Below are 12,540 nucleotides of genomic sequence, written 5' to 3'. Positions count from 1 at the left end.
AATTGTCATAGAAATCTAGATTAAAATTTAATTTCATTCTGCTCTAAGTTAATTTGAAGATATTTGCTTTACTGATTTGATCTAAAACTAAGAAATTAAACATCATATAAAAGAGAAGGAATTTTTCTTCACTAATACTGTAAATCTACAAAAGTTCTGCAAATATGTGAGGCAAAATGAATTCCAGTCTTGGCATCCATAAGTAAATCTAGGAATAACGAATGGGAAAATTTGAAGACATTCAACTTTGTATAATTTTCTTTGAGATACAAACCCACTTTATAATCTGTGTGGCTTAAGTATATTTTGGTCTATGTCACAGCTAAATAAGAACAAAAGAGGAGAAATTGAGACCCCAGATTTGACAGCCAGACAGGACCTCAACAGAATTGTGAATGTGGTAGTAGAAGCTCATTACACTGTCAGCAGACACTGAGAGTCATAACCAAGAACCCGCAACTCTGTCCTTCAGCTAAAAAATTTCTGTGAAATGGCTGTAAATTAAGAACAAAGAAGCACATCAATGTAAAACACTGAAAATCACAACTAGACGAACTATTAGGGAAAAGGACACTGTCATATGCATGGGCCAGGAATTGATAAATTAGATGGGAAAGGCATATTTTAAAAACGACAGCAGCATTGTGTATCTGTGAAATATTTAAGTGATGAAAATGAGGGAAAATAAATTTCTGTGTCATAGTGATATGAATTGTTGGCTTCTTTACCTTCTAGACCAGAAAATATGTTTAGGAATTTTGATTCTGTGTTTTAATTGAGGAATTTCTTATCCACTAGTTTTCTTTATAAAATAAAATGTCATTTTTTTTTTCACCAGGTTTTAAATACATGCACTAGAAGAACCTTGTAGAACATGGTTATGTATGAGAAAGCAATTGGGAAAAAACTTGAAGTACACTAGTTAACATTTCTTCGGTCAGGCAATTTTAGCAGAAGAACAATAAAGCTCTGAAGATCATTTATATCAATATCTATTTGTTAGATATTCATGCCTGACAAAACTTTGTCCTAAAAAAATTGTTTGTCCGCAATCAGGTAAATATTGAGTCTGCAGATAAAGAAGATGCTACTTCCATGTAAGATTTACTTTATTAATTTAACATTCTCAGAGAAAAATCTGGGGACTTAGGGACATTTTAATAAAAATAACTCATGATTAATATAAAATATTTTGTTATCAAGTATGAAACAGCAGAGTAAACTTACAGTGGAAGTAAGAACCGAGAATTACTGAGTTAACATCTCACCTTGATGGAGCAACCTTGACATACCCCCTTCTCTTTTGTTTGTTTGGGTTTTGTTTTTTTTTTCTTTGTTTGATTGTTCATTTGTTTTTTTTTAAGAAATTAAAGGATTAAAGTAACACAAATATTGCATTTGTTTTCATGAAAGCTTTGACTGTTCCAGTGACTTGGGTCTTAACTTAGAAACATGGGATTTTTAATTAAATTGAAGATACTGTTCTTTGAAGCCTTATAACTCTGAAGGGACAAATGAGATAGATTACATCACCACAGAAATGGTAAAAGTTTTTCTAGAGCACTGGCTCAAGAGGCTGTAAGATATTAGAAGTCCAAAAGGCTTTCCATTTGGTTGAAACTAGCAGCATCTTCAGGTTTTATGTGTGTTATCCAGGTGAATAGTGCTTTTACAAGATATTTTTAATTATTTTGGTTTTATTCAGAAGAGGGAGGGTGGGCTTGCATCTGAAATCAGGGAAAATAAGCTCTCCGTGAAAGAAATGAGTGGTCTTTTGATTTAAGATAATGTTCATTTGCACAGTGACATCATAATCCTTTTACAACACATTGAAAAGTCATTATAGATGAGGAACTCATATATTTTAACAGGCTAGATGTAGCCTGACAAGTCTCCAGTATTTTCTTTTCTATTTTTGATACATTATATAGCATTTTTTACAGTGGCAACTTCTCTGCAAGGACAGTGTAATATATTTGGTAGTTGTCAGTGGAGAAAGGAATGCTTGGTGAAATTCTTCTGCTAGAATGATTCTTCTAGAACACTTATTTGAATAAAGAAGGATTACACTCTAGATAAGGAGAAACTGTAGGAGGTAATTTGGCTGAAGAAGAAGGTTTCTGCCCAGAATTCAAAACTGCAGTGCAGCTCCTGATGTACAGCTATAAACTTCAGTGAAAAAACAAAGGACAGTGCTCTCCATTGTCATCGTCTTTCCGCTTATTTTTACTCTAAAAAACCTGAAATCCAGAAATTCTTTGGGGATATAAGATGATGAGATGCATACAGTTTTCAGTAAAATAGAAAGATGGTATACTGTATTTGTAATTAGTGGGCAATGCAGAGTACTATAGCAGTATCTACTGTAGCTATAATGCTATCACACGCAGAGATCTCAGCATGGTAGTTGTTATCATTTTACAAAGCTAAATACTCAGTTACATAATGAGGTGAAATCAGGGTGGGGGAGAGAAGTAGCAAAAGAAGCTAAAGAGAATTTATGTACCACATTTTTTGTTTTAAAGAAAATTCATTACAAGTGAAGTGAAAGCTGGCAGCTGCAGAGTGAGCCATGGAAATTTAGGTCCATGTCATAGTTTGAAATTAATAACTCTCCTAAAGCACTCAAAGCAAAGAATCACCTTTGTCATTTCCTGAAGGCTTAAATTTAAAATACTGTGAATAACTTACTGTAGTTTACCCTAATTCTCAAGGGTAAAAGAGCCTGAGTTCATCACTGCCATAATTCACACAGCAGATACATTAGAGACTCAAGTGTTCTGAAGGCTGCAAATAATTAGGGGGAAAAAAAAAAAAGCCTTTAATTTATTAAAAGAACTGACATAAACTCTGCTTCCTCTTGGACATGAGCAAAAGCACTAAGGCAAAATGATCTTACCAATGGGAAAGTATTTCAGGAAAACTGAGGCTGCAGTGCTTCATTCAGCCAAGCCACAACTGAGATATACTAAGATATACAAAGAGAAAATATTTTTGCAAGAAAAGTTAGCTAAAAGGCTTATGGAAAAAAATTGTGAACTTCCCAATAGTCTTTGCTGAGTAAATCTCTAAGTATTCAAGACAATTATGTTCACACTCCTGAGGGTTCATGTGGTGGTGTTCTTGCAGAACAAGAAATTTGTAATTTATGATCTTGGAATGCATTAATATAATTTTACTGGCAAACATCTAGATAGTTGAAAACAAATTTATTCTTCTGTACTGTGTGGGCTTTAAAGTATGTTTAATGTTTTTCCATTAATTTATGAATGCCAGTATATGCCATTGCTTAGAAGGTAAAGGCAAAACGTCTAGAACACACGGTGCTTAATTCTAGAAAATGAATGGTTACTTGTGATATTATTAAAACTATTTTGGTATTCATGCTCATCAAACTGCCTTTTGTTTCTTTTTTAGTATTGCTTAACTTAAATGTTAAATTTTTTTTGAGAATTATTATTTGTCTAAATATTTTTCCTTATTGGCCAGTATTTGAGAAGGTTGGAAGAATTAATAAATAAAAAACTTTGTCTATAAAGTTATTTCCCACTCTAGCTTTGTCAGATTTATTAGCTGTAGAATAGCCCTTTCTTAGCCCTATAACCTGTTAGAAACAGCTTTTTTTTCTCATGTGTCAAATCAGTAGGTGTATAATGAAAGAAAAAATATGGACATTATACATTTGTCTTATCTTTTTATTGTCCAGTAAGACTACTTTTGCAGATAGATCACCTGATGTGTCCTTTTTTAGGTGTCAAAACTATGGGATTTTGTTTATTGGCACCAGTTTCCTTACCTTAAAAAAATACAGAACACTGAGTGCAAGTGTGTGCCCCTTTCCTGATTTTAAAATCTATGAATGAGTTTCATATTGTGAATCTACTTATCTGTCTTTATTGTCTTTCTTTGTTGTACACAGTATTTTCAGGGTTGTCCTTGCAGAAGTTCTCTCCTTTGATCTCCTGTAATCTTTCTAGCCTGTCTGTTCATCTCCTTCATGGATACACTTCTCCTGAACTGCTTATGTGTAAAAATACATTCAACTGCTATTCCCATGATGCTGCTGCAAAAATCTGTTTCTTCTACCACTTCAAGTGAGGTGCTACGTGGTATTATGATATTTCCTACAACTTTATTATTCTGAAATCATCATACTGTTTGTAAGACAGAGCTGTTTTCCAATGACCTGTGCCTCCTGTAACTTGCAGAACTTGTGTCTTGGTTCTGTGTGATGCCACAGGTGATACGGTAATTTTATTAAGGAGGCTAGTTTGGGAACCCCTATGTTGCAGAGGGGCAAGACATTAATGGGTAGCGCTTGGCAGTAGTTTCCTGTGGTACTTCGTGATATTAAGCTTCTTTAGCAGTATCGGGAACTATGGCCTTCCTAGGTTAGATAGTTGCTTAATGCTTTCTGTGCCAGTTTTCGTCTTCGTTCAGGTGGAATTTGGAAGCTTAACTCACTTTTTCCTCCATGCCCACTTTGAGTGCTATTTCTGTCTGCACTAAAATCACTGATAAATCTCTTTGGTATCACTTTATTGAATACATCATTTGAAGTTAAACAGGTCTCTTAATCTTTTTTCTTTCCCACTCGCCAAATTTTTTCTCGTACCTGCAACACCAACCATGTTACTTGTTACTGAGGACTGTGTCATGGTTTTATTTCAGAACCGGTTGTAAATATATTTGTTTACAGGTTGCTGGTCATTTAGACATCGTATCTGTAAGAGATGATATAATATATCTAACAAATATAGGTTCAATCTTTATGCAAGCTCCCACTTTCCCTCTATTTTTATTAATGCATCTTTTTTTTTTTTTTTTTGTCCTAACAATAGCATGTCCTTTCAGAATATTGCCATAATATTCATTTTCTAGCCCTTTACCTTGGGCTTTCCATCACACTTTCTTTGTTAAATAGGCTATAAACTGCTTTTTATCTCTTCCTCAGAGTTTGTTTTTCTCTCTTTCTTATCATTATTTACTCTGTTTATAGTATTTGTTACTAGGAGATCAACTTTTACCTATAAAACATTCATTAAATTGGTATCGCATTCCCTGCTTTTATGATGCTTTTGTACTTGGGAGGATTTCCATGTGGCGTCTAATATTCATTTACTTACATGCATCCTCAAACCTCTTCTCATATATATAAAGATATACAGAGCATTGAGTGTCTTGCCAATTAAGGGACTACAAAATAGTATCAGTTTATCAATCTTCCTTTGCCCATTTGTTGCTTCATCTTATACATGGGTTACAGAATCCCATGGGGGAGGCAGAGTTTGCAATACTCCATTTCTTCTGTGTTTCTGAAGTACCCAGCAAAACCGACATATTTGCTGCTGCAGTTCCCGGAATAACTTTGTTAGACTTTGTAGGGTTTTGATAGGGTGGGAAATTGTTAATCTTTGGAAGAAAAAAAAAATATTTTTTCAGCAACAGGCTTGGACTATCATAACATTGCTGTTCATATTCAGTATCTTGTGGATTCATACAAGAAGTTGTTGGGTTTTTGCTGCAATATCATGATTCCTATCCAGACAGACTATTGACAATGTAGTATCATGTAATGTGCTGGAGAACAACTTGCTTTTCAAAGGACTTTTTATCCAGTTTCTATGGCCTTTACCATATTGTTCAACTTTTAGTGGTAGTGTTTCCTTGCATTTCTCTTGAGAGGATACCCAACTATTATTTTCAGTTTTACTTCTGTTTTACTTATGTTTTTCAGTTATTTTCAGTTTTGCTTTTTTTTTTACTTACGTTTTTCCACCTTCTTGCAGAAACATTAGTGTGTCTGGTGTTTATGGAGATGATGGTGGTTCCATAAGGACACAGAAAAGCATTTTTCATTAAAAGGAAATGTTCTGTAACTTTGAGTGTGTAAAGGAGCACACAACTTGGCGGCACTGAGTTAAAAGAGATCCCTGCTATTAGATCAGTTTATTTTTAATACACTTGCAAAGTCTGAAAGAGGAGTAGTCCACTCATACAGACTTTAACCATGTCTGCCTTCAGAAGTAGTTTGTAGTAGTTATAACCACAGACATTATAATTTGAGGGTTACTATTTCCTGAAAAACCACTAGCATTGCAGTCTGTGGTTGCATTTCCTAGATAAAATTTAGTACTGCCACCTGATCCTTGTGTGGAAACAAAAGAATTTTCCTATAAAATTGCAAGCCATTATATGGCTTGCTTTTTTTTTTTTTTTTTTAAATGCTGACTGGATTTCTCTGGTATATACAGTACACTGTGGGTTTTTTCTTTCTGTCTTCCTGCAGATACATATTTTGTAATTACCTGGTTGTGATTCCTAATATATGATTGAATGTGGTTTGTCAATTTAATACTTGACTATCTTATTTTTTATTAGGTATTCTCATCTTCTAACTGGTGTCAAGCACACTTACATGAAGTCCTATAAGGAAGCTAGCTTTGTGACTATAATGTAGTCCTTCAGCCCCTGATCAGACTTTTTTTTCCAAAAAAAAAAAAGGAGGGGGAGGAGGAGGAGTTGTACATCAAGTACAATTTGTGGAGTACTCTTCCTCAGCTTCCTATGGGAAACTGGGCTTTCCCATTTGCTATATCTATTAAAATAACACTAAAAGCCTCAAATAATGCTGTATTCTTTTAAGCCAAAGATGAAATAAGGGCCAGTTTTTACCTTTGCAACCAAAATCTAAATTAGAATAAAATTTAAAGGTAGATATAGCATAACAAGAAAGAGCAAAGAAAGAGATGAAGGAAAAGTGAGCACATATACTGACAGGAGGTACATGCAGCTGAGTCTTTAAAACAGTAGCAATAGGTAATACCAGAATTTATATAATCTTTATATCAGTTGATAATTTACTGTAATGACTGACAAAAAGAGCAAAGACAGACAGTGACTTTGAGAACGTAAGTGGAGAGACACTGGAACAGGCTTCCTAGAGAGGTGGTCGATGCCCCACGCCTGTCAGTGTTTAAGACTCGTTTAGACAATGTCCTTAATAACATGCTCTAACTTTTGGTGAGCGCTGAAGTGCTCAGGCAGTTGGACCAAATGATCATTGTAGGTCCCTTCTAACCGAAATAGTCTATTGTATTAATAGCAACTCGTACATCCCTGCTTCTGTTGGAGTGTAATACCTGTATTGCTTCCTTTTCTTCTGCTCTCAGGGAACATCATGTATCTATGAACATAGCTTTAAAGTGATTATTTTTCTCGTCTTTAGGCCCTTCAGTGATTGAAGTACTGAATTTAAGAAAGGTTGTAAAGGTATTTCATACATTTCAGGTAACTATAGTTGAGAAAGGAGTGTGGTCATGATAAAATTTTAGTAGGAGGGAAAGGGATGACCTGTATTACATTTGTGAAATACTTTTAATGTTTACACTTGCATGTTTTCCTTTTAAAAAGGAAATTGTCAAGGAAGCATTAATGGAGGAGCAAAAAAGAAGTGAAAAGGCAATTGAAGAAGCAGTGAAAAAGACAAGAGAGGAACTGATGGAATATATTAAAGAGCAGAAAAGGGTGAGTTACCAGTGGCTAATGGGTTTCGCTTCATGCAGTGAGAAATTCGTGAAGTTTATTAATCCTGCAACCTGTCTTAAAATGCACAAGAAAATGGAATCAGGAGGTATGTCTTCAGATTTATCACTCCTTTTTTTAAACAATTTGTTACTCTGATATATTTCTTCATATGTATTTATAGCATGTTAAGTTCATCACAAACAAAAAAGCAGAAACGCAGAAATGAATACATGGAATGAAGTTTGCAGTATTTCTTACTGCAGTAACTTAAAGATGAGGTATAAATGCAGTCTGTCAAATTCAAATTATGGTCTGAGTTCAGTTCATTGGAAGCATTTCAGGATCAATAACAGATGCTGGGTTATGTTCACAAATAAGCTTTATTGTGCAGTTTGCATGCACACAGAGGTCATTAACTATTCCTCTCAACCCATATTATGTGACAGCCTGAAAGGGTATTGGTATTCTATTGACCATGATTTATAGCCAGTGGACTGGTCTTGTTATGAAATGTTGTAATGTTCTGAAACTTGATTTCAGGTATTCTGTCAATGCTATATACTTGCAGGTTATTGCTGCTGTATAAACAATAAAATATAACTTAAAAGACAGTTCAATTCACTTTCAGTAGGAGAATTAAAAATTATCACACTTCTTCCCTTTGAAGCTCTTTAAAAAATTTCTTCCATATGGCAGTAGCAGCCTGAGATCAAATTCAGTGATTTCAGTATTCTCAATAAACAAAATCACTAAGCTTGAATATAATTGGTATTGTTTCCTGAGAAGAAAGTAGAAATAATGTTTGACCTCTTTTATTCCCTGCTTTTATGGGCTGAATAATGTTTTGGGAAATAGGATTTAACTTCAAAAGTTTCACTGTACTACTGGTTAAGATTACTATTAGATGAGCTGTCTTCCATTAGGCTGTGCGTGGAGAAGTTTCCATTTATCAATATGGGGTCATATTGGAAAAAACCATTTAAATAGACAGTTAGGGCAAAACACAATCCATGAGGGTGTTTGTGCTTGTTTGTATCTGAAGTTGGTCATTTACAAAGGATAAGCTGTGGGGAAAGTGGAAATAGATCTACTATTAAAATAGCTTGCATCAGAAATAAATTGGTCAATAGGATCACTAATGAAGATCATCTAGTCCATCTAGTGCAGACTCATCACTGTTGACAGCTAGATGATGCCATTTGGAATTGACTGCAGGCACTTCAATAGCAACTCATCTGTCCTTAATCTCTTAGATTTCCATTTTCATCAGGAATGGAAACTTCCATTTTCTTTCCACCTACACACACAGAATTCATTGTCATTATTCCATTGCCTGACTACTGTAAATCTGTCTTGTCCTTGTGAATTTTGCACTAATCAGTGAAACAGTATCTTCAAAGACACAAAATCCTCTTTGGTTTATCTAGTAGGAGCATCGTTTCTGTTAATGTCATAGAGTTCTTGAATATCCAAGTATTTTAGTCAACTTTTTTTCCCATGTAAAGCAATTGACACACATCCATTCATTTAAAGAATATATGTATGTAAGGAAGGATAACTTTTCCTGTTGTAAGATTTATAAAGTCTGTCTGTATTCAAGTTGAGAATGGAAGATGTTTCTCTTCCAAATCATTTGGATAATAGCTTTTATATGATAACATAAGAGGCAGAGTAAATGGACATTGGTCAAAGCCCATGCACCTGTCAGAGTAATAAATATACCTTATGGACTATACTAAAAAGTAGCAGCTTAAGGAAGGAATTCCTAGAAAAAACTCAGGGAAAGTGCCTCACTTTCCTAGCTGAGATTCAGTGATGTGTTTTTTTTTCTTTGAGGGACACCCAGTTGCACACTTGCAAAGGTAGTGTACACCATATATGTTTCATAATTATTTTGAAAATAAGTTTGTAGAATCCCTCAAACCATGAGACATGAGCACAATGGTATTTAGTTAGCAGTGGTTAAGTGCTTCAGGAAAACACTTATAAACAGATTCTTATCCAGCTTATTCTGTAATACTATGAAGTAGATTTCATCAATCATGGCAAATGTAGTATATACCTATTTTCACAGTAGCTTGTAACTTTCTTAGTAATTTATTTGATTAAAACTTTCATTTAGTAAAAGTATAATAGTTTTTATATCAGTTTAAGAAAATTAATTTCATATTTGGCCAGTTACATAGTTGCTACAAATATATGAAAATATTATGAGCAATTAAAGCTGCATTTGTGCTTTGATTCTTAGAATATTTTCTATAACAGTTTACAAAAATTGGATCCGGCAGTCCCACAAGTTTTGCAGTACATTATAAATGTAGTCCAGCATTATACTGTACTATATATAATAATGAATACTTACTTGTAGTTAGAAAGAATTGATTGTGAATGAGCCTCTGAAAAAAATAGAATGATTTGATAATTATTTGTAGAAATAATTTGTGCCAACATAACGTATATATTGAAATTAAACCATAGAGATCAGTTGCAGTTCCAAAATTGGCTTCTGTTGTATTCTAGCTATGCTAGTCTTAAAATAGTTGTTACTTTTGAGAGCCAAAACACTATATGATTTAAATGTTTAGAGGCTTAACCATAAATCCAGCGTAACAGTTACCTGTCATATGCATATTTTTTTTTCCATACCTAGAGTGGTTTTAGATCCACCATATTTCAAAGTATTTCACAGGAAAATAACTTGGGGTTAAACTAAGTAGTTTTACACATAATAGGTTTGACATTGTTACCCACAAGCTAGTCACCTTAAGTATCAGTGAAACAAAAAGTGATTTATAGTCTCTTTGTTCATATTTTTTCATGTGCAAACAAGCAAATTTTTTGCCTTTTTTTTAATACTAAAAATGAGAGGTTGGTAAGATTAAAATTAAGAGGAGGAAATGCAAAGTAATGCAAACATATCATCATGCTAAAAATGCCCAACATACTTGCTCTGTATTCAAGCCAAGGTGTCTAAAGCTAGAGGAGAATTTGTGGGTGATTCTTCACCTTTGATTAAAGGACGCTGCAAGCTAAAACAAAAAAAAAACTGATGGCAACATATATTTTCATGCAATAAATGACAGATGGGAAATGCATTATAGTTATGCGTTTTTCATACTTCAAATAAAATCCCACGCTTTTAAAGCTGTATAGCACTTTATTGGCAACAGTTTAATTTATATACTGTGATCTTTGTTTTATTTCCTCTGTTCTATATTGAATGAAAAGTTTTACATTAGAATATTTTTTTTATGTTGCCACAGATAACATCTTAAGAATGTGGATATCTAAGGTGTGAAGGAAACACCTTGAAAAATTCTTCTAAGTTTGAATACACTTGCTAGAACTGTTAGCTAGACTTGCTTTCTCCAGCAAAGGTACATACATATTATGTCCAGAAAGTAATCTTATTATAAATTGCCTAAGAATACATTTGGCCATGTAGTATTGAAATGTCTGTGTTTGCATAGAAGTATCAGGAAGGCAAACCAATGCTTTACCTTCCTGCTGGTGGGGTGGGAAATGAGGGGAGAGAGGCGAAGTGTAGCACACAGGTACAAAGGAAATAGGCACTGAAGTACGATTAAATGGCATGCTACTACTTCCACTTTTGTCACAAAAATAAATGTTATTCTTGGTTTGTATCCAGTGCATAGATACAGCACGGTATTGTGTGCCACCTATATCTGTGAGACATGGATGTAGAGGCAAGCAAAATCTTTCAGTTTGGTTGGAGTGAGTTGAGTACAGAGCAAGGAATGCTTGCCTATGGGCATCCAAAGTCTGTCCATTTTGATGTGAGCTCAAGATTCACTAACTTATTTGTCAGTATTGTCTTTTGTTGCCTGATGTCCATAATCCTGTAACCTCTGGCCCTACATTATGGTCTTTGGTCATCTGTCAGCTCTGAAAATGACCAGTACAGTGACAGACCCCAGCACATCAGGTGCCCCAAGATACAGTAAATCACAGGCCAGCCACTGAGGCTCACTGCGTAACTGGGAAGCGTTTACCAGCTTTTTGCATTAATTCTTGAAAAATTATTGTGTCTGTCTTTGTACTGCATGTATGTGAAGGGGTTCCCTGTAATTACGTGGAATCTCTGGGGGTTTTAAGGATTAGCAGTTTTGTTTTGATAAAATATCACACTGATGTCTGTGCGTAGGCTCTTACATGTATGTGTCTATATACATTCATATTTGTGTTTATCACCTGGAGATCAGGGCAAGAAGTAGAGTCTGATGCCATGTGAACTATGGCCTAGTGTTAGAGTTCCCAAACTGCTGGCCTGAGGCAGAGCCGTAGCAGCGCCCTGCCGCTGGCCTGTCGGGCGGTATTGCTTTTGTAATACTTCTGGTTACAGGCTTGATGAATGGGTACACACTGCTTGGCCAGGAACATAGACCAGCTAGGCCCATCCCTGCTCCGTCTGCATGGTTGTCATGTGGGCCTTTGGCCCGTTCGCTGAACACTCTGCTTCAGTTTGCTAGCGCTGAATTTAATTATAAAGATCGCTTTGTCCCAAAGTGCAAGATTTGTAAGCAGTTTCAAGGAGCTTTCACGTTTGTTATTGGCTCCTGTGTGCAATGCAATTACAAGATTGACTGAAATTTTGGAGATACATTGAAAGTATTCCAAATACGTGAGTGGAAGAACAAGAGAAGTACATTAGCGTCCTGTGTAATGCTTGGACGACACCTTTGCCCTAGTCGTTTGCTTCCACTGGGTCTCCTTGCACTGATCCAAGGTGTGGAGAAGATGAGGTGCAGCCTGCACCAGGCACAACAGCCCACAAAGCTGCAGGGTGGAAGACAGGAATTGTTATAAGGTAGTAAAGGTGAATTTTTGGAATCCTTTGGTCTGACAGAAGCCCAGCCAGCTGATTTACAGGAGTAATGGTAAATTTCTGAACAAGAAACAAGCTTGAATTAAATTGTGAAATAGCAGAAACGTAGTATCTGAATAAAATAAAGTCACTACTGGTGTCTATTAATCTCTCCTGCTTCTTAATCT

At 35.1% G+C, this 12,540-nt stretch overlaps 1 protein-coding gene across 5 annotated transcripts in view; it reads left to right on the top strand.

Moving 5' to 3' along the window:
* Positions 1–12,540, top strand: part of CCDC91 (coiled-coil domain containing 91) — a 149,954-nt gene that overhangs the window by 106,668 nt on the left and 30,746 nt on the right. For all 5 annotated transcript variants that reach the window (XM_040595736.1, XM_040595739.1, XM_040595735.1 and 2 more), the window contains exon 12: positions 7,414–7,527. In XM_040595736.1, the coding sequence (XP_040451670.1) occupies positions 7,414–7,527 (114 nt within the window). The remainder of the gene's footprint in view (positions 1–7,413; positions 7,528–12,540) is intronic.

The sequence above is a fragment of the Falco naumanni genome, chromosome 5 (genome assembly GCF_017639655.2).
Source record: "Falco naumanni isolate bFalNau1 chromosome 5, bFalNau1.pat, whole genome shotgun sequence".
Taxonomy (NCBI): domain Eukaryota; kingdom Metazoa; phylum Chordata; class Aves; order Falconiformes; family Falconidae; genus Falco; species Falco naumanni.
This window is presented reverse-complemented; position numbering and strand designations above follow the sequence as displayed.